Source organism: Buteo buteo, chromosome 30, assembly GCF_964188355.1.
Source record: "Buteo buteo chromosome 30, bButBut1.hap1.1, whole genome shotgun sequence".
In the NCBI taxonomy this organism is placed as follows: Eukaryota; Metazoa; Chordata; class Aves; order Accipitriformes; family Accipitridae; genus Buteo; species Buteo buteo.
This window is the reverse complement of record NC_134200.1, coordinates 123,389-149,471: the sequence shown is the minus strand read 5'-3', so window position 1 is coordinate 149,471 and position 26,083 is coordinate 123,389. Positions and strand designations below refer to the sequence as shown.

Sequence of the window (26,083 nt, the reverse complement as noted above, 5' to 3'; positions counted from 1 at the left end):
CCCGCCGCGCGCTGTGATTGGTGGAAAAGAGGTGGGAGGCCGCTGCTATTGGAGGAGGCAGCGGCCCGGCGTGAAGCCGCGGCGCGGGCCGGGGTTTGGCGGCGGCGGCGGCGGCAATGGAGGGTCGGTGAGGGGCCGGGGTGAGGGGGGGGGGGGGTTATTTTGGTAGGGTCGCCTTGAGGGGGGGTGGGGGGTGTCAGCCATGGAGGGTTTGGTGGTGTAGGGTGTCCAGAGGAGGTGGGGGACACACACTCAGTGGTGGGGGGCTGTTTTGGTAGGGTCTCCTGTGACAGGGAGGGGCTTGGGGGGGTGTTTGTGTAGGGTCTCCCATGGTGGGGGGTGTTTATATTGGGGGGGGCGGTGGTTATGTAGGGTTTTCCATGGTTTTTATGTGGGGTGTGTGTGTTTATGTAGGGTCTCCTGTGATGGGGGTTTTTATGTGGGGGGGGTGTGTGTTTATGTAGGGTCTCCTGTGGTGGGGGGTGTTTATGGGGGATGTGTGTGTTTATGTAGGGTTTCCCATGATGGGGGGTGTTTATGGGGGACGTGTGTGTTTATGTAGGGTCTCCCATGGTGGGGGGTGTTTATTTGGGGGAGGTTTATGTAGGGTCTTCTCTGGAAGTTTACTTGGGGTCTCCCACAGGTGTTTGTTTACGTAGAGTTTCCCATGGATGTTTCTGTAAGGTCCCCCACGCTGCGTATTTTTGTAGGGTCTGCCATGGTGAATGTTTATGTAGAGTCCCCTATGGGTTTTTGTTTACATTGGATCCCCCGTGGATGTTTCCGTAGGGTGCCCTATGGGTGTTTATGTAGGGTCTCCCACGAGTGTTCGTTTACATAGGGTCTCCCGCAGATGTTTGTCTATGTAGGGTCCCCTACGGATGCTTGTTTACATAGGGTCTCCCGTGGCTGTTTCCGTAGGGTCGCCGGCGCTGGACGCGGCGGTGCTGGAGCTGCTGGAGGCGCTGGAGACGCTGCAGCAGAAACGTCAGCTCCTCACCCAGCTCCTGCGCCAGGTGGGGACGGGACACCCCTCCTTGGGGACACGTGTGGGGACACGTCACCCACCATGGGGACACGTGTGGGGACGTCACACCCCTTAGGGACACACTTGGGGACATGTCACCCACCATGGGGACACGTCACCCACCATGGGGACACGTGTGGGGACGTGTCACCCCTTAGGGACACACTTGGGGACATGTCACCCACCATGGGGACACGTCACCCACCATGGGGACACGTGTGGGGACGTCACACCCCTTAGGGACACACTTGGGGACATGTCACCCACCATGGGGACACGTCACCCACCATGGGGACACGTGTGGGGACGTGTCACCCCTTAGGGACACACTTGGGGACATGTCACCCACCATGGGGACACGTCACCCACCATGGGGACACGTGTGGGGACGTCACACCCCTTAGGGACACACTTGGGGACACGTCACCCACCATGGGGACACGTGTGGGGACGTGTCACACCCCTTAGGGACACACTTGGGGACATGTCACCCACCATGGGGACACGTCACCCACCATGGGGACACGTGTGGGGACGTGTCACCCCCCTTGGGGACACACTTGGGGACATGTCACCCACCATGGGGACACGTCACCCACCATGGGGACACGTGTGGGGACGTGTCACCCCCCTTGGGGACACACTTGGGGACATGTCACCCACCATGGGGACACGTCACCCACCATGGGGACACGTGTGGGGACGTCACACCCCTTAGGGACACACTTGGGGACATGTCACCCACCATGGGGACACGTCACCCACCATGGGGACACGTGTGGGGACGTGTCACACCCCTTAGGGACACACTTGGGGACATGTCACCCACCATGGGGACACGTCACCCACCATGGGGACACGTGTGGGGACGTGTCACCCCCCTTAGGGACACACTTGGGGACATGTCACCCACCATGGGGACACGTCACCCACTATGGGGACATGCGTGGGGACATGCCACCCCCCCTTAGGGACATGTCACCTGCCACAGGGTGACACTTGGGGACACGCCACCTGCCAAGGAGACACAGCATGGGGACATCACCTGCCACGGGAACACAACCATGGCGGCATGTCCCCCCCCCCCATGTCCCCAGGGGTGGCTGTCCCTGTCCCTATGTCCCCCCCCGACCCCGTGTCCCCCCCCCATGTCCCCAGGGGTGGCTGTCCCTGTCCCCATGTCCCCTCCCTGACCCCGTGTCCCCCCCGCCATGTCCCCAGGGGTGGCTGTCCCTGTCCGAGGCCCGTTACTCCCTGGGGTGCCACCGCGTCTCGTCCCTGCAGTACGGGGCCACCATGGTCCCCCGCATCCGCGTCCTCCCCAGGTAGGGGACACCGCGGGGGGGGGGGGGGCACAGAGGGGACATGGGGACACTTGGGGGGGGACATGGGTGTCCCCAAGGAGGGGGGGGGGGGGTGACAGCAGTGTGCCTTTTTTTGGGGGGTGTGTGACATGGGGCTGGCCTCAGTTTGGGGGGGTTGTGACACAGGGGTGACACTGATGGGGGGGTGACACCGGGGGCGTCGGTGACACCCGTGTCACCACCCCCCCCCCCCCCCCAGGCAGGACCCGGGAGGACCCCCCCACTTTGAGGAGGTGCCAGGCACAGGGGGGGACCCTGAGGACCCCGACCCCCAGCAGGGGGGGAGCGATGGTAAAGGGGGGGGGGTGGGTCCCACGGGTGCTGTGGGGGGTCCTGTGGGTGCTGGTGGAGGATTGGGGTGCTGGGGGGGGTCAGGATGGGGTTGTGGGGGTGCTGGAGAGGAGCTGGAGGGGATTTGGGGTGCTGGGGGGGTTCTGGGGGAGTTCTGGGGGAGTCCTGTGGGTGCTGGGGGGGATTTGGGGTGCTAGGGGGGGTCCTATGGGTGCAGGGGGAGGATTAGGGTGCTGGAGGGGATTTGGGGTGCTGAGGGGGGGGTCCTGTGAGTGCTGGGGGAGGATTGGGGTGCTGGGGGGGCTCTGGGAGGGTCCCGTGGGTGCTGCGGGGGATTTGGAGGGGGTTCTGGGGGGGGACTTGGGGTGCTGGGGGGTGTCCCCAATTATTTTGGGGGTGTCACTGACCTTCCCCCCCCCCCCGCAGGGCTGCGGCAGCGCCGGGGTCCCCCAGAAAAAGGGGGTGCCCCCCCCCGCGCCCCCCCCGATCCCCTGGCCTGGTTCGGGGTGCTGGTGCCCCCCAGCCTGCGGCAGGCCCAGGGCAGCTTCATCCAGGGTGAGTGGGGGGCCCCAAAACCTGGGAGGGGGGTCCCCAAAAACCAGGGGGGGTCCTCAAAGCTGGGGGGGGGTCCCCAAAATCCTGGGGGGGGTCGGTGCCCTGGAGTGTGTGTGTGTCCCAAAACTCAGACACCCCCCCCCGAAAGTCATGACCTTGTGTCACCTCTTTGTCCTTGTGTCATTGTTTCCCCCCCCCCCCCCGTCCCTTTGTCACCTCAAATGTCGTCCCCGGTGACCCCTGACCCCCTCCGTGACCTCTGACCCCCACCCCGCGTGTCGCGTCCCCCCAGGGGTGACGGTGGCGGTGGAGCTGGCGGGGCTGCAGGGCGCCGTGGCGGACGCCATCGCCCGCTACCGCGCCCTCCTGCACCGCAAGCGTCACCCCGACGGGGACGCCGGGACCCTCGGGGACAGCGAGACCCTCGGGGACACCCGGACCACGGGTGACACGGGGACCTCGGGGGACACCGAGACCCTCGGGGACACCCGGACCACGGGTGACACGGGGACCTCGGGGGACACCGAGACCCTCGGGGACACCCGGACCACGCGTGACACCGAGACGGCGGAGGACGCGGTGACCGCGTGACGCAGGACATGTCTGCGGGTGACGACGCGGGGACCGCGGGTGACGCGGACCCCCGCCGCGGTGACATCGGCACCGCAGCCCCCCAATAAAGGCGCCCCGGCGGCTGTTGGCTCCGCGTCACCCGCTGTCCCCAACCGCGTCACCCCCCCCGCCCGGCAGCCATCTTGGTGCCGCAGCCCCTCGGCGTCACCCGGCCGCCATCTTGGCGTCACCCGGCTGCCATCTTGGTGCCACTTTGATGTCACCCGGCCACCACCTTGTGCCACTATCGAGTCGCCTGGTGGCCATCTTGGTGCCACGCTGTTGTCGCCAGGCGGCCATCTTGGTGCCACACCCCCATGGCGTCACGTGGCAGCCATCTTGGTGCCACTTTGATGCCACCTGGCCACCATCTTGGTGCCACTCTGATGTCACCTGGCCGCCATCTTTTGCCACACCCATTGATGCCACCCGGCAGCCATCTTGGTGCCAACCCCTGTTGATGCCACCTGGCAGCCATCTTGGTGTCACATGACACCACCCAGCAGCCATCTTGCCCCCCCCCCCCCCAGCAACGCACAGGGCAGCGGCCATCTTTTGCCAACGTCTATATTTATTGGGCGGAGCCCCCCCACGCCCCGCCCCCCCAGCCCCCCCACCCCCAACTCGGGGGCGGGGCCAAGACACAACAACAACTAGAGGAAAAGGGGGGGGGGAACAGGACAGGGCTCAACAGAAGGGGAGGGGCGTGGCCAGATGGGCAAAGGGCGTGGCCGGGTAGGACAGGGTGTGGCCGGGCATGACTCCACCCCCCCGTGGGCGGGGCTAGCGGATGGTGTAGCGCACGTAGGGCACCTCGATGTCGGCGTCGGTGTCGTCGTTGCAGCAGAGCTCGAAGACGAGGGCCTTGACGTGGCGGCCGACCTTCTTCTTGGAGACCCGCGCCACGATCTCCGTCATCCTGAGGAGGGGGGACGCGGCGTCACCGGTGGGTGGCACCCGGGGGGACGCCAGCCCCTCCCCCCACCCCCTCCGGCGGCTTCCGCCATGGGAGATTGTCACCCTCCGGGTGCGTGGGGGGGTGGCATCAACCACGGAGACTGTCACCCTACGGCGATGGGGTCATGGCCAACACCCGTCCCCCACCCACGGGACGTGTCCTTCACCCACGGGACCCTGTCCCCCACCCACGGGACCCCGCTCTCACCCCCAGGTAACCCCCCCCCCCCCCCCACAGGTACCACCCCCACCCTCAGGGCCCTACGGTTGGTCATGACGTTCGCGCAGCTTGGCGGCCGGCATGAAGAAGGAGTAGAGCATGGAGACGCCCTGCGACAGCATCGTGATCTCCAGCCGGTGCTCCTTCTGAGGGGACAAGGTGTGGGGGGGGGGACAAGGTGTGGGGGGGGGGACACACGTGGGGACGTCGGGTGGGGCGCAGGGGACCCGTGGATGCCCCACGGCGACCCACAGCACCCCACGGTCTTGGGGGGCGCCAGCCACTGTGGTGGCCACATCTCCCCACCTTCCCTCTTGGGTGTCCCCTCTTGAGTTGGGGTCCCTTTTGGGTGACAGAGGGAGCACGTGGGGACAGTGGGTGGGGCTCAAGTGCCCCCCAGACCCCCAAGTGCCCCCCCCAGCCTCCCCATTCCGCCCCCTCCCGGTCTCTCTCAGTACTCCCAGTACCTTGAAGTAGGCGAGGAACTGGCGCAGGGTCATCTCCTGCCCGTCGGGTTGCAGCCCCTGCACCTCGAACCGGTCCCACAGCGTCCACTCCACCTCGTAGTACTGGGAGGGGGGCAGACCCACGGCGGGGGGTGCTCAGACCCACGGCGGGGGGGGTGGGACGCATGGGGACAGAACCGTGGTGGGGGACTTGGGACCCACGGGGGGGGCAACTGGGGCTCCAGAGGGGGACACTAGCACCATAGGGTGACTTGGGGCACCTATAGGGTCTGCCATCACGCTATGGGGCTGGGTTCTATGGGTCAGGGAGCCGTGGGGCAGCACCCCCATCCCACCGAGACCCCAACCCACCTCCAGAAGTCAACCCCGACCCAATCCCTACCCAAGATCCCGACCCCAACCCAACAAATCCCACTTAGGGCAGCACCCAGCTGCCACCTTGACTCGTGGGGCACCTACAGAATCTCCCACCACGCTACAGGGCTGGGTTCTATGGGTCAGGGAGCCGTGGGGCAGCACCCCGACCCCACCGAGACCCCAAACCACTTCTAGAACTCAACCGCAACCGCCTTTGGGCAGCGCCCGGTTGCCACCACGTCTGTGGGCTTCCCGCGAGACATCTATAGGGTCTACCGCCACGTCTGCGGGCTTCCCGCGAGACATCTATAGGGTCTACCGCCACGTCTGCGGGCTTCCCGCGAGACATCTATAGGGTCTACCGCCACGCTATGGGTTCAAGGAGCTACGAAGCAGCACCCCAAGACCCCAGACCACCTCTAGAACTCAACTCCCAACTCGACCCCAACCCCCTTCGGGCAGCACCCGGTTGCCCCCAGGTCTACGTGGTTCCCCCCGGGACATCTATAGGGTGCGCGCCGGCGCTATGGGGCAGCCCCCTTACCTTATTCCGGGGGCAGGCGAGGGGTTCGGAGAAGCCGACGAAGGGCAGGGCCAGGTTGAGGAAGGCGTTCTTGTAGGACGCCAACCGGCGGTGCCCTTGCACCAGCTTGTAGAGCTCGAGGCAGGCCAGGCCCACCACCGCCCCCGTCGTGGTGGCGATGGCCGGGATGATCTTCCCCGCGATCAGTTTGCTCTGCCCCATATGGAAGCACCTATAGGGACTGCGGGGGCGGGGGGGCACCGCTGGCCACCCCCTGCCCCCCCCCCACCAGGCCCGGCTGACGCCCCCCCCCCGGCCCTGGATCTCCCCACGGAGGAGTTATAGATCCTGGGGGTGCAACGCTTGAACTCTTTATGGGTTCTATATATAAGGTCTATAGGCACTTATATAACCAACAGCCCCATATGTGACCCACAACCCCCTATAGGTGCCCTACAGCCCCCATACCCAACCCACACCACCTCTACACATCCTGCACACTCTGCGTGTGTGGTAGCGACTCTATACAGACCACATACATCTGCAGAGCTTATGTACGTTACGGACTACAGAATTCCACGCGTACCTCCATGTATAAATCTATATGTATTCCTACTATATAACTATTCTATATAATTTATCATTGCTTTATTTATATGTATATTCTACAGCTATGCTACATAGCCCGTACGTACTCTGCAGACCCTCCACACGCCCTGTATGTAGTCTATAGACCCCATATGTACTCTACAAACCCTTTACAGACCCTATACATACTCTTAGATTCTATAGGTACTCTATAGCCCTTGTATGTACGTACTCCATGCTCCTGGCAGACGCTATAGAGACCCTGAACACCTACGGGCCTTATATGTTTTGTAGATCCCACAGCGTTTATACATCCCCTATAGACCCCTATATAAGCCTTACATGCGCCCATAGAGCTTCTGTGCTCAGCACAGCACACGCTTTATATGCACTCTACAGACCCTATAGCACCCATGGGACCCCTCCCCCAGCACCCATAACACCCCATAAGAACCCCAATAATGCCCCATAGCACCCATGGGACCCCCCCAGCCCCCGTAACCTCCCAGCAGCACCCATAACACCCCATAAGAACCCCAATAACGCCTCGTAAAATGTCCCCAGCACACATAGGACCCCCAAACACCCCCCCCAGCACCCACAGGACCCCCATAGCACCCAATGACACCCCCCCCACACCTCCCCAACACCCATGGGTGCCCCCCAGCGCCCACCTTGTGGCGGTCGGCCGGGGGGATGTCGTAGTTCTCCGCTCGCAGGTTGGAAGCGGCGACGATGAAATCCATGTGGAAGTTGGTGTCGTCGTCCTGGGGGGGCACCCGTGGGTGGGGGTGAGCACCCATGGGTGGGGGGCACCCATAGGTGCTTGGGGCGGGGGGGCAGCACCCACCTTCTCGAAGTCGATGGGGAACATGCGGAAGCCGGGCAGCTCCTCGGGGCTGGGCAGCGACGCCTTCAGCTCCTCCAGGCGCCCATCGTCTGTGGGTGGGGGGGCACCCATGGGACCCCCGGCACCCACGGGACCCCCGTGGGACCCCCAGCACCCGTGGGTGCCTGTACCTCCACCCCCCCAGCACCCACGAGTACCCTTACGCTATACCCAACGTGTTCTTCTACACTAAGTGCCACCAGCGCCCGTGGGTGCCTCAACCCTCTACCCAACCAACCCCACCGCACCCCACCGATGCCCCCCAGCACCCGTGGGTGCCCCCACCCCATCCCTCCATCCCCCCAGCACCCATGGCTGCCCCTACCCCCCACCTAACCCATCTCTCCACACCATCCAAGTACCCCCAACCCCCAGAATTGCCCCAACCCTCCACCTAACCACCCCCACCACCCCCCGTAGACGCCCCCCCAGCACCCATGGGTGCTCCCCCCCCCGCCCCCAGCACCCATACCGAGGGCGGCGGTGGCGCTCTGCAGCTCCTGGTCGGAGACGTGGATGCGGACGCCGGCCTTGGGGGCGAAGGGGGGGACGCGGACGTGACGCAGGAGCTCGGCCACCGCCCCCCGGTCCCGCGAGCCCCCGATGCCGTAGCTCTGGGCGAAGAGGTTGGCCGCCGCCATCACGTAGTCGAGGTGGAGGGGCTGGAGAGGGGCACCCATGGGTGTCAGGGGGGAGAACGATGACACCCAAAGGGGGAGGGACATCAGGAAAGGGGGATAGAAGGATGTTTAAGGGTGATGGGTGCCACCCAAGGGTGATGGACGGCACCCGAGGGCGATGGACAACACCCAAGGGGGATGGGACACCACCCAAGGGTGACGGACACCACCCAAGGGTGACAGGATGGCACTCAAGGGGGATGGGACACCACCCAAGGGTGACAAACGGCACCCAAGGGGGATAGAAGGATGCTCGAGTGTGAAGGACACCACTCCAGAGTCATTGGATGGCACCCAAGGGCGATGGATGGCACCCAAGAAGGATGTTCAAGCGTGAAGAACACCACCCAAAGCTCATTGGATGGCACCCAAAGGTGATGGGATGACGTCCAAGGGTGAAGGACAGCACCCAAGGGTGACGCGATGGCACCCAAGGGTGGTAGGATGGCACCCAATGATGACCGATGGTACCAAAGGGTAACGTCCATCACCCAATGGTGATAGGTGCCACCTAAGGGTGGTGGGACGGCACCCACGGGTGAGGGTGGCGCCCAAGGGTGATGGAATGGCACCCAAAGGCGATAGCCACCAAGCAACGGTGATGGTGGCACCCAACAATGACTGATGGCACCCAAGAATGACTGATGGCACCCAAGGGTGATGGAATGGCACCCAAGGGTGATAGCCACCAAGCAACGGTGATGGTGGCACCCAACAATGACTGATGGCACCCAAGAATGACTGATGGCACCCAAGGGTGATGGAATGGCACCCAAGGGTGATGGAATGGCACCCAAGGGCAATAGCCACCAAGCAACGGTGATGGTGGCACCCAAGGGTGATGGTCACCAAGCAACGGTGATGGTGGCACCCAACAATGACCGATGGCACCCAAGAACGATGGTCGGCACCCAAGGGTGATGCCCACCACCCAACAATGACCAATGGCACCCAAGAACGATGGTCGGCACCCAAGGGTGATGCCCACCACCCAACAATGACCGATGGCACCCAAGGGTGATGGTTGGCACCCAAGGGTGATGCCCACCACCCAACAATGACCGATGGCACCCAAGGGTGATGCCCACCACCCAACAATGACCAATGGCACCCAAGGGTGACCCACGGGTGACAGCGCCCCCCCGGAGGCCCCACCCGTCGCCCTACTCACGTTGTCAGGGTCGAAGACGAGGGGGTGGGGGCAGCGCTTGGGCCCCGACCAGAAAAGGGTCCCGGAGTTCGTCTTCTGCAGGGGAGGAGAGAGGCATTAACGAGGTCATTAGGGGGCAGGAAGGCGTTAATGAGGTCATTAGGAGTTAATGAGGGTAATTAAGGGTGGGGAAAGGGTTAATGGGGGTAATTAAGGGGGCAGGAAGGGCTCATCAAGGCAATTAGGGGATAATGAAAGCAATTAAGGGTTGATGAGAACAATAAAAGGAGTAATTATGGGTTAATAGCAATAATTAAGAGACAAGGCGTAATCTAAGCAATTAAGGGTTAATGGACAAATTAAGCAGCAACTAAAGGTTAAAGAAGGCAATTACAGAGCCCTTAAGGGTTCACATGATAATTAATAAACAATTAAGGATTGAAGAGGATAAAGGTAAATGAAAATAATGGGGCAATTAGGAGTTAGTGGGGTGATTAATGGGCAATTAAGGGTTAATGAGAGCAATTAATGGGGCAGTTAGGAATCAATGGGTAATTAATAAACAATAAGGCAATTAGGCGTTAATGAAAGTAATTAACATACAATTATCTGTTGATGGGGCAAGTAGGGGGGTAATTAAAGGGGTAGGAAAGAGTCAATTAGGGTAATGAGGGTTAACAAGGGAGTTACTCCCCCCCCCCACCCCGGGGGTCCCAATGCACCCCGAGGGGCCCGATCCACCCCAAGGGACCCAATGCTCCCTCCCACCTCCAAGGGGCCCGATCCACCCCCATGGGCCCTGATGCCCCCCCAAAGGGGCCCGATCCACCCCCATGGGCCCTGATGCCCCCCCCAAGAGGGCCTGATCCACCCCATGGGTCCTGAGCCCTTTGCAAAGGGCCTGATCCACCCCAAGGGACCCTAAAGCACCCCGAGGGGCCCGATCCACACGCCCCCCTCCCCCAGGGGCCCAATCCAGCCCCCACGGGTCCCAATGCACCCCCAAGGGGCCCGATCCACCCCAAGGGGCCCTAAAGCACCCCAAGGGGCCCGATCCACCCTGGCGCCCCCGGCGTCACCCACCTGGCCTGGGGGGAAGTTGTGGAGGAGCTGACGGATGTTGTTGCTGTACTGACGGTGCCAATGGCGACAGGCCCAAGCCACGCAGTCGGGCCAAGCCCGAGGCCGCTCGCTCACCAAACTGCGCTGCACCGCTTCCAGGACCTCCAGCGGTTGGGTGCCCGCCAGGCGCAGGGTGCGCTCCACGAATTTAGGGTCCCTGCGGAGGTAGGGGAAGGGTGAGGATGGGGAAGGGGGGGGGGGGGTGAGCAATGCAGGGAAGCGGTGGGGGAGGAAGTTAGTGCGGGGGGAGGGGGGAGGCACGGGATGTAAAGCAGGAGAGGTTATACGGGTGCCACGCAGGGTGGGTGCCATGCTGGAGGGGTGCAGGGGGGTCGTTGGGTGCCCCCCCCCCCCCCTCCTTCCTCCCCCCTCGGCCCCTCCCCTGACACCCACGTCAGGTACTGGTTGACGTTCTCCGCCGGCTGCTTGAAGAGACCCTCGAACTCGTCACGCGCCCACTGCGGAGAAAGGGGCTGTCAGCTGGGGGGACCCAGGTGTCCGGGAACCCCCACAGGGGACCCAGGTGGCTGGGACACCCTATAGAAGGGACCCAGGCATCCAGGGCACCCTACACAAGGGACCCAGGCATCTAAAACACCCCATATGAAAACACATAGGTGTCCAGGACACCCTATAGAAGGGACCCAAACATGCAGGACCTCCCCCGGCGAGGACCCGGATGTCCGGAGCACCCTACAGTAGGGACGCTGGCATCCAGGCCCCCTATAGAAGGGACTCAGGTGCCCTGAATCCCCTATAGAAAGAACCCAGGTGTCCAAAACACGCTATAGAAAGGACCCAGGAATCTAAACCACCCCATCCAAAGAACCTAAGTGCCCAGAACACCCTATAGAAGGAACCCAAACATCCGGGGTCCCCTATAGAAGGGAGCCAGGCGTGCGAAGCCCCTATAGGGGTACCTGGAGGGTGTGCTCGATGGCGTTAGGGAAGTTCTTGAGGGTGCAGATGGGGATGGCCTTCTCGGGGGGGTCCTGGCTGGAGCTGTAGGATTCGCTCAGGAAAGGGATCACCACCTGCACGTTCCCCTTCGTCCCCAGTGTCCCCGACTCCAGCAGCGGCTTTCGGTAATAGACGCAGCGCCGGTCCATATAGAGCCCTATAGTGGAATAAGCCCAGTGTCTAGAAGGTGCCCCAGTGTCTATAGGTTGCCCAGGTCCCAGGGAGTGGTCCCGGAGGGGGGTTTTGGGGCACTCTGAGGTGCCTATGGCACTCCCAGGGGTCCTTATAGTATTCTCACGATACCTATAGTATTCTTGAGGTTCCTGTAACACACCTGACAGTCTGTATAGTATTCTAGCGGGTACTTAAGCGTTTCTGCGCATACCTACAATGCTCTGCTAGCACCCTGAAGGTACCTATAGCCTGCCTGAGGCCCTTATAGCAACCCTAGGAGTCCCTATAGCATTTTTGGGGGTACTTACGACATCCTTATAGCTCCTCTGGAAGATCCTTACAACGTTGCTGGAGTCCCTATAGGACTCCTAAGATTTCTACAGCATCCCTATAGCATCTCTAGGCAGGCCTATTGCCCTCCTGGGGGTCCCTACAGCATCCTTAGAGGCACCCCTGAAAATACCTATAGCCTGCCTGAAATCCTTATAGTACCTAATACCCCCAAAATTCTGCACAGCACCCCAAGATCAGCACCCCAAGATCATCCTACAGCACCCTGAAGATCTTCTATAGCCCCCGACCCCCACGCCCCCCCAGAGAACCTAAATGAAGCTGTATAACACCCCAAGGACCACCCCCAGCACCCCAAAGACCCCCTATAACACCCTAAAATCCTGAGCACCCAAAAAAACCCTATAGCACCCCAAAAGACCTCCTACAGCACCCTAAGAACATCCCACACCACCCTGAAGACCCCCTATAGCCCCCAAAGCCCCCTGAAGCACCCAAATGATGCTCTATAGCACCCCAAGGACCCTGTATAGACCCCCTAGAGCACCCCCAAAACTCCCAGAGCACCCAAACAATGCCCTATAACACCTCAAGGACCCCCCCACAGTACCGTGAAGACCACCTATAACACCCGAAAAACCCTCAGAGCACCCAAAAACCCACTTACAGCGCCCCCAAAATCATCCCACGCAACACTGAAGACCCTCTGTAGCACCCCAATACCCCCAGAGCACCCAAACAATGACCTACAGCACCCAAGGGCCCCTCTGTAGCACGCAAAAATCCCTACAGCGCCCCAAGAAGATCCCACATCACCCTGAAGAACCTCTGTAGACCCCCCAAACCCCCCGCAGAACCCAAATGATGCCCTATAACATCTCAAGAACCCCCTCCAGCACCTTGAGGACCCCCCCATAGCACCCCGAGGACCCCCCATAGCACCCCGAGGACCCCACGGGTGCTCACGGGCATCAACGTTGTCCAGGGCATTGGCGACGCCATCCAGGGCCTCGAAGAAGTCGTCGTCGTAGACGCGCTCGGTGTCGGGGCCGACGCGGTCGGGGCGGCTGCTCACCCGCAGCGCCGGGTTCATCTCCCGCACCGCTGCTGCCGCCCGTTCCGACTTCAGTTTCTGTGGGGAGAAGCCCCGCCCCTTAAGGCCCCGCCCCTCCAAGCCCCACGCCTTTGCGCCTCTCCAAATCCAACAAACCATCGAGGTGACTTGACCGTTGACGTTGGCCAACTCAATGGCAGCATCTTGATGGTGGTTCCCCCCTAGACTCCGCCCCTTGACTCCACCCACTCACCCTCTACTTCATAGACTCGTCCCCTTAAGCCCCACCCCTTTGTGCCTCTCCCAGTCCAATGAAATGTCAAGGCAACTTGACTGTTGTTGGTCAACTCAACGGCAGCACCTTGATGGTGGTTCTCCCCCCGACTCCACGCCCTAAGACCCCACCCCCAAGGCTCTGCCTGGACTTCTCCTTAAGCTCCACCCATTTCGGCCCCTCCCACTTACTGCGCCACCTTCAGATGACTTGACGATTGGTCTTGGCCAACTCAACATTGACTAATCCTAAACCTATTTTCCAACCCGTAGACTCTACCCCCTGAGCCTCCACCCCTTGAGGCTCCACCCCCTCATTCCACACCTCCACAAGCTCCTCCCCCTTTAGCCCCACCCATTTAGGTCCCTCCCACTCACAACATATCAATAAGGCCTGATAGTTGACAGCGGCCAACTCAACATTGGCCACCTCCATGGTGGTTCCTACCCGGTAGACCCCGCCCTCTGAAACCCTGCCCCTCAAGGCTCCACCCACTCATCCCCCATAGGTTCCTTGGCCTTTGATCCCACCCCTCACCGTGACATCCCAGGGCCGGAAGAGGAACTGACGGTTGAGGTTGGACTTTTCGATGGTGTCCATGTCGGTGACAGTGATGCAACCCTCAGGGCCACAGCCCAGTCCCACCATTGCGAAGTTCTTCAGCAGCTCGCAGCCGATGGCCCCGGCCCCCACCTGCGCCCAGGGACACGTGGGGACACGTGGGGACACTCGGGGACACGTGGGGACACTCGGGGACACGTGGGGACACTCGGGGACGCAGCCCGAGGTGGCTCCGCAGGGTTGAGAACAAGTGGATGGGAAAGGGGTGGGGATGAGGGGACAGTTGGGGACGCTCAGGGATGCGTGAGGACACTGGGGGACACTTGGAGTGAGATGGGGACACTCTGAGGACCCATGGGGACATCTGGGGACGCTCAGAAGACCTGTGAGAACACTTGGAGACGCTTGAAGGACACGTGGCAGTACATGGGGACATGAAGGGACACTCAGGAGACCCATGGGGACACTTGAGGGATGTGTGGGGACAATTAGGGACAGATGGGGACACTTGGAGGACCCGTAGGGACACTCAGGAGACACGAGGACACTTGGGGACACTTGATGGACTTGGGGACAGGGAGGGGACACTCCGGGATGCAGCCCAAGGTGGCTAAGGAGGCCTGGGGGCACGTGGATGGGAGAGGAGGACACTTGGCAGTTCCATAACGACATGAGGGGACGTTTGGGGACACGTGGAGGACGCAACGGGAAAGTTGGGGACATTTGGGGACAGCGAGGGACACTGACCACAAAGTACTTCTGGGCACCCAGCTTGGCCTGCAGCTCCGCTCCGAACACCGCAATCTGCCCGTCGTAGCGGCTGTTGCGCTGGGGACAACCCGACGTGTCATCCGGACGTGTCACCCCATCACGGGGACACCGCCGGGGACCACAAAGCCACCCACGGGTGTCCCGTGGGTGACACCCACCCATGGGTGGCCCCAAGAAGGTGGCCAACCGATGGGTTCCTCAAGGAAACGCCTGCCCATGGGTGCTCAGTAGTCAATGCCAACCCCACTGAGATGCCCACCCGTGGGTGTCCTCAAGCAGATGCCAAACCCAAGGAGGGGCCAGCCATGGGTGTCCCGTGGCCAACGTCCACCCTAACGAGAGGCCACCCGTGGGTGACGCCCACCCCAAGAAAGCACCCACACGTGGGTGTCGCCAAGAACATGGCCAACCCGTGGGTGCCCTCTGACCAATGCCCACCCCACGGAGATGCCCATCCGTGGGTGTACCCTAAGGGGATGTCCCCAAGGGGCACGACCACCCATGGGTGCCCACAAGGAGATGACCAACCCACGGGTGTCCTCAAGAAGGTGCCCACCCATGGGCATCCCCCAATAAGGTAGCCAAGCTATGGGTGTTCTCAAGCAGATGCCAACCCCAAGGAGAGGCCACCCATGGGTGCCCCCTAGGTCCTACCAACTACAAGGAGATGCCCACCCATGGGTGTCCCCAAGAAGGTGGTCAACCCATGGTTGACATCAAAAAGACAACCAACCCCTGAGTGTCTTCCAGCAAATCCCCACCCACGCCTGCCCCAACGACCAACGCCCACCCCAAGGAGAAGCCCACCCATGGGTGCCTCTTGGCCAAAGCCCACCCCAAGGAGATGCCCACCCCAAGGAGATGCCCACCCACGGGTGTCCCTGAGAAGGTGGCCAACCCATGGCTGACGTCAAGAAAATAGGCAACCCACGGGTGACATCAAGAACGTGCCCAACCAATGGACGTCCTCCAGCAAATGTCCTACAACCAATGCCCACCCCAAGGAGACACCACCCACGGGTACCTCTTCTGACCGATGCCCACCGCCAGCAGGCCCCCCCCACCCATGGGTGCTCACCGGGCGACACTGCTCCTCTGTAAGAACCGTCTCCTTATTCTCCTCAGGAAGACACTCCAACGCGTCGAAGTAGAGCCATTGGGTGATGGGCGTGAACTTCCCCGACACCGCCTGCGTCACGGTCCTCGTTAGAGGACCCAAAGATCCGGGGAGGGGACCCAGGTGTCCTGGGTGGGGACCCAAGTGTCCGGGGTGGGATCCCGAGGGGGCGGTACCTTCATGACCTCCTGGGCTGCCAGTCCCCCGATGAAGGCGTTGACGGGCGCCAAATCACCGGTGGCTTGGAAGGCCAGTTCCCGCAGCAGTTCCTCGTCAAGCTCCGCCCCCGGGGCCACCTCCCGGGTCAAGGCCACCACCTCCGCAGCGTCACCCTGGATGGGGACGCACCGTGTCGGGAGCACCCGTGGAGAAAAGCGGGGCCACCACTCGTGACGGTGACGTGTTGGTGGTCTCCATGGCCTCAACGTCCCCCATGGTGTCCCCAACGTCCCCCGATGTCCCCGAGAGTCCCCATGTCCCCAACGTCCCCCCGTGGTGGTGAGGCCGTGGTGGCCTCCATGTCCTCGACACCCCCAACGTGCCCGGTATCCCCAACTGGTGGCGGGGCCATGGTGGGCGGCCATGTTGGTGCAAGACTTAGTGGCCTCCAATGTCCCCAACACCCTCAACGCTCCCCGTGTCCCCAAGCCCCCCCCCCCGATGTCCCTAAAGTCCCCGATGTTCCCACCTGGTGGCGTGGCCGAGGCGGGCGGCCGTGTTGGCGTATGAAGCGGTGCAGGGCCTGCCAGCCCCAGTGCATGATGGGAGGTCTCTCGGCCTTCCCGAAGTCGGTGATCATCATCTCCGGCTCCGCCAGCGCCTCCCGCAGCCGCTTCTGGGGACGGAGAGGGGACAGGTGAGCACCCAGTGCCTGCCGGTATACTCCAGTGACACCCCAGTCCCTCCCAGTTCCCTCCTAAACCCCTCCCAGTCCCCCCCGTATCTCCTAATGTCGCCCAACCCCCTCTCAGTGCCCCCCCTAACGACCTCCCATCACCCTCCAGTACCTCCCAGTGCTCCCAAATCCCTCCCAGTATACCCCAGTCCCCTCCCAGTGCCCCCCGATGACCTTCCACAACCCCCAAGTACCTCCCAGTCCCCCCCCGTTCCCTCCCAAAGCCCTCCCATCCCCCCCAGTATCTCCCAGTGCCCCCGATGACCTCCCACCAACCCCCAGTACTTCCCAGTGCCTCCTAATCTACCCCCAGTCCCTCCCAGTCTGCCCCCAGTCCATCCCAGTGCCCGCCAGTTCCCTCCCAATCCTCTCCCAGCGCTCCCAGCGCCACTCACGAAGCGGATATGCTTGGGCATCTTGACTTGGGTGACGATCCCCCCCCTCACGTAGTCCCCGAAACCGCTGGTGTCCCCGATGCTGAAGGTGTACGGCCCTGGGGGGTGGGGCTGTCACCCAGAGACCCGGGCGGCCAGGAGACCCGTAAAGGGGACCCAGGCACCCGGGGTGCTCCCCAGAAGGGACCCAGGCGGCTGGGGGACCCCTAAAAAGGGACCCAGACATCCAGGAGACCCGCAAAGGGGACCCAGGAATTCAGGGCACCCCTAAAAAAGGACCAAGGCATCCGGGATGCTCCCCACGAGGGACCCAGGCAGCTGGGAGACCCCTAAAAAGGGACCTAGGTGGCTGGGAGACCTGCAAAGGGGACACAGGCATCCGGGGCACCCCTAAAAAGGGACCCAGGCATCCAGGGTGCTCCCCACAAGGGACCCAGGTGGCCGGGAGACCCCTAAAAAGAGACCTAGGCAGCCAGGACACCCGCAAAGGGGACCCAGGCATTTGGGGCACCCCCTAAAAAATGACCCAGACGGCCGGGGTGCTCCCCACAAGGGACCCTGGTGTCCAGGGTGCTTCCTGTGAGGTACCCAGGCAGCCAGGAGATCCCTAAAAAGGGACCCAGGCATCCGGGAGACCCCTAAAAGGGGACCCAGGCATCCGGGAGACCCCTAAAAGGGGACCCAGGCATCCGGGAGACCCCTAAAAGGGGACCCAGGCATCCGGGAGACCCCTAAAAGGGGACCTAAGGAGCCGCGAGACCCTTAAAAAGGGACCCAGGTATCCAGGAAACCCCTAAAAAAGGACCCAGGTGTCCAGGAGACCCCCCACCACCACCCTGAGAGCACCCAGGCGTCTGGGCTCACCGAGGACGCGGATCTCGACGGGACCGCAGCTGTTCAGCTCCTCCATACCCTCCACCTCGGTGAAGGTGACGAAATCGCCCGTCTCGAAGCCGTGACGAGCCTCGTCCAGGCATGTCACCTCCCCCGGGCACCCCTGGGTGAGGAGAGGAGGGGAGAGACAGGGTGCTGAGGGGACCCAGGCGTCCGGGAGACACCCTACCCCCACCCCAAGTGACCCAAGCGTCCGGTACCTTAGTCACCATGGAAACCATAGCACTGAGGGGTTGTTCCCCGTTGGTGTCCGTCACCACCATGTCATCCCCAAAATCACAAAATAGCTGCCTAAAATGTGTGTGGGGGGTGGAAATGGTGTCAGCCAGGGGACCCAGGTGTCCTAGACCCCCAAAAGGGTCCCAGGCATCCGGGGCACCCCCCAAAAGGGACCCAGGTCCAGGAGACCCTATAGAAAGGGCCCAGGTGCCTGGCAGACCCTACAGAAGGGGCCCAAGCATCCAGGAGACCCCCTAAATGGGACTCAGCCACCTGGGAGATCCTATAGAAAATACTCAGGCGCCCAAAAGACCCTACAGAAGGGACCCAGGCACCCAAAAGACCCTACAGAAGGGACCCAGGCGCCCAAAAGACCCTACAGAAGGGACCCAGGCGCCCAAAAGACCCTACAGAAGGGACCCAGGCGCCCAAAAGACCCTACAGAAGGGACCCAGGCGCCCAAAAGACCCTACAGAAGGGACCCAGGCGCCCAAAAGACCCTACAGAAGGGACCCAGGCGCCCAAAAGACCCTACAGAAGGGACCCAGGCGCCCAAAAGTCCCTACAGAAGGGACCCAGGCGCCCAAAAGTCCCTACAGAAGGGACCCAGGCGCCCAAAAGTCCCTACAGAAGGGACCCAGGCGCCCAAAAGTCCCTACAGAAGGGACCCAGGCGCCCAAAAGACCCTACAGAAGGGACCCAGGCGCCCAAAAGACCCTACAGAAGGGACCCAGGCGCCCAAAAGACCCTACAGAAGGGACCCAGGCGCCCAAAAGACCCTACAGAAGGGACCCAGGCGCCCAAAAGACCCTATAGAAGGGACCCAAGCATCTGTGAGACCCCCTAAACAGAACCCAGCCACCTGGGAGACCCCCTAAACGGGACCCAGCCAGCTGGGAGACCCCCTAAACGGGACCCAGCCACTTGGGAGACCCTACAGAAGGGACCCAGGCATCCAGGAGACCCTACAGAAGGGACCCAGGTGCCCCAGAGACCCTATAGAAGGAGCCCCAGGCATCCAGCTCACCCGAAAAGCCCGCGGGTGTCGGCCACCACCAGCTTGATCCCATGGCTGTGGCAAAAGTCCCCGACCCACAGTTGTTCCTCCAACGAGGAGTTGGTCAACACCACCACCTGTGGAAAGACCACGTCTGTTCGTCCATCTGTCACCTGGGGCAGGGGACGGGTGGACGGAGAAGGGGACGGATGGACAGGAGGCCATGGGGGGGTGAATAACCCCCCTGGGGTGGGTTTGAGAAGCACAGGCAGCCACGGAGAGACAAGGAGCCACAGAGAGGTACAGGTGGACGCACAACCAGGCAGACGGATGGACAGACATCAAATGGCACAGGGAGATCCTCAGACCCAGAAAACAGGGGGTACGGGGGATCCTGGGGAGGTACAGACACACAACAAGACGGACAAACAAGTAAAGGCACGTGGAGACTGTCAGACGCAGAAAACGGGGGGTACGGGCGGTCCTGAGCAGGTACAGGCAGCCACAGAGACACAAGCAGCCACGAAGCGCAGGCGGACACACAATTAGGCGAACAGACGGACAAGGAACAGCACGCGGAGACTGTCAAGACCCAGAAAATGGGGAGTATAGGCGATCCCGAGTGGGTACAGGCCACCACAGAGACACAAAACGCCATGAAGAAGCACAGTCAGACACGCAACCTGACACGCAGATAAACAGTTGGATAGATAACGGCACACAGGGACCACCTGACCCAGGAACTGAGGGGTACAGGGGGTCCTGGGTGGGTACAGGTGGCCATGGAGACCCAAGCAGCCACAGAGGGGTACAGTCAGACCCACAACCTGACGCAGGGACAGTCGAATGCATAAAGGCACGCGGAGACCGTCTGACCCAGGAACTGGGGGGTACTGGGGGTCCCGAGTGGGTGTAAGCGGCCACAGAGACAAGAGGAACCACTTAAGGAAGAAAATACGGGGTACAGGCCACTCTAGGTGGGTACAGGTGGTCCTGAGTGGGTACAAGCAATCCTGGGTGGGTACAGGCGGCCACGGAGACACACGCAGGCCCGAAGAAGTACAGTCAGACGCACAACTAGGCCGGCGAACGGACAGACGCACGCGTAAGGGCACGTGGAGAGTGTGAGAGCCAGAAATTAGGGGGTACAGGGCATCCTGGGCGGGTACAGGCGGCCACAGAGACACGAGGAGTCGCTAAGAAGTACAGTTGGACGCACAACCGGACGGTAGGACACAAACAGCCCCAAGGATGGTTGTGGGGAAGCCACTGCTGTCCCAGGGGACACAACTGTCCCCAGAGAGGGGTACAGGCGGCTTTTAGGAGTACAGCCGGCCACAGAGATTACAGTCGGCCACGTGAAGGACAGTCGGACACCCAAATCAACGGCCCCAGAGTTCATTTTGGGGAAGAAAAGGGGGCACGGAGAGGCTACAGGTAGATGTAAGAGATGCGGGCAGATGCAGGAGGTACAGGCAGCCACGGGCAGGGTACAGGCAGCCACGGGTGTACCTGGAAGGGTGCGAGAAGCTCCTGGCTGAGGGGTTGGCGGGTGCTGGTGACGGCCACGTAGGCGTTGAGCTCGGCTAATCGGGGCAGCGTTGCTTCCGCCCGGTTCTGCCCCACGTCTTCCTCCCGCAGGTAGAACTTGGGAGGGAGGGGGGGTGTGACAGAATAAAAAAGGGGTGGGGGGTTGTCGGGGGGGGGCCTGACACCCAACGACCCCCCTCCCAGACACTCCCCAGCACCCATGGAAGGTTGCCCCGCCCTCTCCAGGAATACACAGGGAGATATTTACTGCCCCCAGCAAATTAATTGCCCCTAGGGGGGCATTTATCCCCCCTGAGAAACCCAACCACCCCCCACAACAGCCCCCCATAAGGACTAATTACTCTACCTGTTAATTAAGTACCTGTCAGGTTAATTAATTACCCCATGCAGGACATTTAACTCCCCTAATGAGGCCTGATAACAACTTCAGGGGTGAATTAATTACCCTGGGGGGGGAAATTCAGCTTCCCTAGGCAACAAAATCACCCCACACAACCACCCCCCATAAGAGCTAATTACCTCTCAGGTTAATTGCTTACTCCCCAAGTTAACTAATTACCCCATGAATAATATTTAACCCCCCTGATAAGGCCATGTAACAACTCCAGGGGTGAATTAATTACCCTGGGGGGGGGAATTCAGCTTCCCTTGGCAAGCCAATCACCCCCCACACAACCCCTCCATAGTGATTAATTACCCCCCAAATTAATTTATCACCCCCAGTATTAATTAGCTATCTAGGCTGCGTGACATTTAACTTTCCTAAGTATTGCAGTCAACCCCAATAATAACCCCAAGCATAGATTAAATACACCGGGGCGGGGGGGCATTTAGCTCCCCTGGGCAACCCAAGCACCCCAGAAAACAAGACTCTGTAAAGACTAATTACCCCCCAGGTAAATTAATTAACGTGGGAGGGGGGGCATTTAACTCCTCTGATGAGCCCTAATAATGATTTGAGAACTGGATTAATTACCTCGGGGGGGGGGGGGTGGGCATTTAGCTCACCTCAGACATGGACACACCCCCCACCCCCCAAAACCAGCTTTAATTAACCTCAAGAAAAGATCAATTAACACAAGCAGAGGTTAATTAAGCCTGAAGAGTTAATTAACTCACCTGGGAAGCGAGGTCAGGCCAGGTGGCGGGTTGGGGGTCGTGAAGGGTGACGGATTTGACCCCCCCTAGCACCAGGTTTTTGGCCACCTCCACCCCCAGCCCCCGCAGCCCCGACACCAGGACGTTGGACGTCTGCATCCGCTTCATCGCCTCGTGACCCAGCACGTACCTGGGGGGGGGGGTCAGGGTGGTCACGGGGGGTTCCCCAAATCCTCTTGGGGTCCCCCAAATCCTCTTGGGGTCCCCCAAGCTCTCACAGGGTCACCCCAGGGCTGTGAAAATGGCTGAAAATAACTGGGAGGGATCCAGGCATCTAGGGAAGCCCCCCCCCCAATCTATAGCGATGCCCCCAACACCTCCACAGAGCACCCCAAGTTCATATGCACCTCCCCAAGTACCTATGGAACTCCCCAAGTTCACAGGGATCCCCCCCAAGAACCTATAGATCCTCCCTCAAGTCCTTAAAAGAGCCCCCAGCACTCCAGGAGAGACCCAGGGAGCCCCCCAAATACATACTGACCCTCCAAATCCATGAGGACCCCCCTAAGCACCTATGGAGCCCCCCCAAATCCTTAAGGGATCCCCTAACACTCCAGGAGAGACCCAGGTAGCCCCCAAATCCATAGTGACCCCCCTAAATCCATGGGGATCCCCCTCAAGTACCTATAGAGCCCCCCCAAATCCATAGGAACACCCCGACATCCTCGGGGGGGGAGGATTCAGGCACCCAGAGGACCCCAACGTCCCACCCCCTGCCCCAAGGAGGGGGGGGGGACCCCAACATCTGGATACTCACAGCTGGCGGGAGTAAAGCCCCTCATCGATCTCGGCCTCGCCCCCGTTCTTCGCCATGCCCTGGGGAAGGGGCGGGTGACAACAGCGTCAGCGGGGGACGGGGACGCGTGCCACCCCCAGGATGCATAGAGACACCCAGGTGACAACAAGGTGGCACCAGGTGACGGCCACATTCGCAGGGAAAGCTCAGAGCAGCACAAAGGTGACGACGAGACCAAAGAAGGTGACAAACCCCTCCAGGAGGGGTGACAGGGACACCCGGGGGTGATGGGGAGACCCAGGTGGCAGCTGGGTGACACCAGGTGACAGCCAAGTGACACTGGGTGACAGTCCCATTGATGGGGGTGGCTCAGAGCACCACAGAGGTGAGGGCGAGACCAGAAAAGGTGACAGGGACACCCGGGGGTGACAGGGACACTGAGGTGACAGCCAGGTGACGCTCCCATTGATGGGGGTGGCCCTGAGCAGGGGTGACAACGAGGATTGAGAGGGGACACACGTCACGCCCAGGACACATAGGGACACCCAAGTGACACCGGGTGACAGCAAGGTGACGCTCCCATTGATGGGGGTGGCTCTGAACAGAGCACGGGGGGTGACGACGAGGACCGAGGGAGACAAATGTCACCCCCAGGACATGTAGGGACACCCAGGTGACAAAGGGGTGACACTGGGTAACAGCAAGTTGACACCAGGTGCCACCCACGTTAGCGGAAACGGCTCTGAACATCAGAGAGGTGACAACGAGAGCAAAGAAGGTGACAGGAATACCCAGTGGGGTGACAGGGACACCCAGGGGTGACAGGAGGTGACACTCACGTTGGCAGGGGTGACGCTGGGGGGGACGGCGGAGGCGGGGGCGCGGCTGGAGCCCGTCGGTGGGTCGGACCCGGAGACGCGGCGCTTCTTCGACAGCGGGGAGCTGGACATCTGCGGGGGTCAGAGGTCAGAGGTCAGCTGGGGACAAGGGGTGACAGCGGGTGACACGTAAGAGTAACGACAGGAGGGACGCAAGATGATACTGGGGTGACGGTGGGGAGGACGGGATAGCAGGGGGTGACAAGAAGGTGGCGGGTGACACACGGGGTGGCACTGAGGGACACACGGTGACGTTCAGTGGCACCCGGTGACATCAGGAGGGGACATGAGGCGACACCGGGGGCAGTGGGTGATGCCGGGGGGGGGACACGGGTTGGCAGCGGGTGACACTGAGGGACGGTGGGTGACACACGGGGTGGCACCGGGGGATGGAGAGAGTAACACTACGGGACATTGGGTGGCACCGGGGGATGGAGAGAGTGACACTAAGGGACACTGGGTGACATCACCCCTGCCAAGGGACCCAAAACAGCCCCCACCCCCCAAACTTAACAGGGGACGGGGATTTGCCAGGGGTTCCCATTAACAAGAGAGGTTCCTCGGAATGGGGGGGGGCTGTCCCATTAACGAGGGTCCCATTGAGGGGTTCCCATTACTGGGGTCTGGTTCCTATTAGCGGGGGTCCCCGAAGGGGGGAGAGGGATCCCATTAACCGAGAGTCCCTTGGGGGAGGATCCCATTATCGAGGGAGGGGGTTCCCATTAACCGGCGCCACGTTCCCACTACTGGGGGTCCCGGGTGGGGGAGGGGGGGGGGTGTTCCTATTATCGGGGGTCCATTAACTGGGGCCGGGTTCCTACTACCCGGGGTCCCCGGGGGGCGGGTCCCCATTAACGGGGACCCCAAATGGGGGTGTTCCCATTAACCGGAGCCAGGTTCCCATTACCGGGGTTCCCCAAAGAGGAGGGGGAAGGGGTCCCCCTCCCAGGCCCAGACGGGGGGTTCCCACTAACCGGGGCGGGGTTCCCACTAACCGGAGGGGGGGGAGGGGCCTCAGCCCCTCCAAGCGCAGCCCCCCACCCCCTTCCCCGGGCCCCCCACCCCCCGGGCCCCCCCCCTCCCGGCCCGGTCCCCCCCTCCCGCACCAATGATGCTGTCCAGGCCCCGCCGCCGGGTCCCGCCCGCTCCGCTCGGCTCCTCCGCGACAAGATGGCGGCGGCGGCGGCTACCCCCCCGCCGCCCCCTCCCTCCTCCCTCTCTTCCCCGCCCCCCGCCCCTTCCCATTGGTTACCGCCGCCCGCCGCCGCGCTCCTATTGGTTCTCACCTCCCGCCACCGCCCGCCTCCTCCCTCCCCCTCCGCTTCGGCCGAGGCGCTGATTGGGGAGAGGGGGGGGGGGGGGGCGCGCCCCGGCGGTGGCCACGCCCCCTTTCCTCCCGCCGGAGCCCGGATGTGGAAGCCCCGCCCCCGCCCCGCGCCTACGGGAGGAGGGAGGGGGCGGGGCCTCGTGACACAGCACCGCGCGCGCGGACCCGACGGCGGCCGGGAGGGGACACGGGGCCCTGTGGGAGGCCTATAGGGACTTATAGGGGCCCATAGGGACTTATAGGGGCCTATAGGGACTTATGGGGGCCTATAGGGACTTATGGGGGCCTATAGGGGTCGATGAGGGCGATACGGGGGCCTATAGGGGGCCGTGAGGCCCCGTAGGAGCCTGTAAGGACCTATGGGGGCCTGTAAGGGGCCTATGGGGGGATATAGGGGGCCGTGAGGCGGCTGTGCAGAGCCTATGGGGGCCTATGAGGCAACAGAGGGGCCCATAGGGACATATAAAGGCTTGGGGGTGGCCTGGGGAGCCTTAGGGGGCTATGGGGGGGGCCTATAGGTGCCGGTGGGGGGGTTATAATGGGCTGTGGGGGCCTATAGGGGGATATGGGGGGGGGGCCTGCGGGAGCTTATGGGGATATAGGGAGCTATGGGGCCCTATGGTGGACTATAGGGGTATATGGGGGTCTATGGGAAGCCAGAGGTAGGGGTCGGGGCTTATGGGGGACCTGCGGGGGGCATAGGGGCTTATAGGGGATGTATGGAGCCCGAGGGGGGGTTATAGCAGCCTATGGGGGGGGATAGGGAGCATCGGAGGGCTACAGGGCCCTATAGGGGCGTATTGGGGAGTCCTCGGGGCTCTGGGGGCCCTATAGGGGCTTGGGGGGGGGCTATAGGAGCCTCTGGGGAAGCTATAGGGGCTCAACAGAGGCTGGGGGGACACGGGGGCTGCAGGCACCCTATGGGGGCTGGCGGCAGGGGCACAGGGGTCCTACAGAGGCTCTGCGGGGGGGGGTCATAAAGAGCCATGGGGGGCTATAGGGACCTATAGGGGGTCGTGGAGGCTACAG

The 26,083-nt window shown here is 62.0% G+C and overlaps 2 protein-coding genes across 2 annotated transcripts; one reads left to right on the top strand and one right to left on the bottom strand.

The window, feature by feature from the left end:
• The first annotated feature begins 21 nt into the window (after positions 1-21).
• On the top strand, positions 22-3,936 carry VMA22 (vacuolar ATPase assembly factor VMA22). Its single transcript, XM_075018639.1, has 6 exons — positions 22-123; positions 922-1,016; positions 2,249-2,352; positions 2,591-2,682; positions 3,109-3,237; positions 3,530-3,936. The coding sequence occupies exons 1-6, from the start codon at positions 117-119 to the stop codon at positions 3,826-3,828; spliced, it is 726 nt and encodes a 241-aa protein (XP_074874740.1). The 5' UTR covers positions 22-116; the 3' UTR covers positions 3,829-3,936.
• Positions 3,937-4,397: 461 nt separating this feature from the next.
• UBA1 (ubiquitin like modifier activating enzyme 1) lies at positions 4,398-24,922 on the bottom strand. Its single transcript, XM_075018576.1, has 26 exons — positions 24,834-24,922; positions 23,689-23,799; positions 22,871-22,929; positions 22,075-22,243; positions 20,917-21,051; positions 19,435-19,541; positions 18,389-18,479; positions 18,159-18,291; positions 17,295-17,392; positions 16,693-16,839; positions 16,181-16,336; positions 15,966-16,076; positions 14,864-14,944; positions 14,093-14,248; positions 13,194-13,359; positions 11,723-11,919; positions 11,196-11,260; positions 10,764-10,959; positions 9,702-9,776; positions 8,323-8,512; positions 7,812-7,900; positions 7,636-7,728; positions 6,395-6,586; positions 5,494-5,595; positions 5,072-5,172; positions 4,398-4,768 (listed from the first exon to the last, which is right to left on the bottom strand). The coding sequence occupies exons 2-26, from the start codon at positions 23,797-23,799 to the stop codon at positions 4,633-4,635; spliced, it is 3,156 nt and encodes a 1,051-aa protein (XP_074874677.1). The 5' UTR covers positions 24,834-24,922; the 3' UTR covers positions 4,398-4,632.
• Between the last annotated feature and the right edge of the window lie 1,161 nt (positions 24,923-26,083).

What these genes read in the sequence shown, in the direction of transcription:
- VMA22 (XM_075018639.1), top strand. An exon ending in CGCATCCGCGTCCTCCCCAG is followed by an intron (nt 2,353 to 2,590) that starts GTAGGGGACACC and finishes CCCCCCCCCCAG; the next exon opens with GCAGGACCCGGGAGGACCCC. An exon ending in CCAGCAGGGGGGGAGCGATG is followed by an intron (nt 2,683 to 3,108) that starts GTAAAGGGGGGG and finishes CCCCCCCCGCAG; the next exon opens with GGCTGCGGCAGCGCCGGGGT.
- UBA1 (XM_075018576.1), bottom strand. Translation starts at nt 23,799, where the DNA reads ATGTCCAGCTCCCCGCTGTCGAAGAAGCGCCGCGTCTCCGGGTCCGAC. An exon ending in GTGCCCAGAAGTACTTTGTG is followed by an intron (nt 14,249 to 14,863) that starts GTCAGTGTCCCT and finishes CCCTGGGCGCAG; the next exon opens with GTGGGGGCCGGGGCCATCGG. An exon ending in TCGCCTGCCCCCGGAATAAG is followed by an intron (nt 5,596 to 6,394) that starts GTAAGGGGGCTG and finishes CCCCCCTCCCAG; the next exon opens with TACTACGAGGTGGAGTGGAC.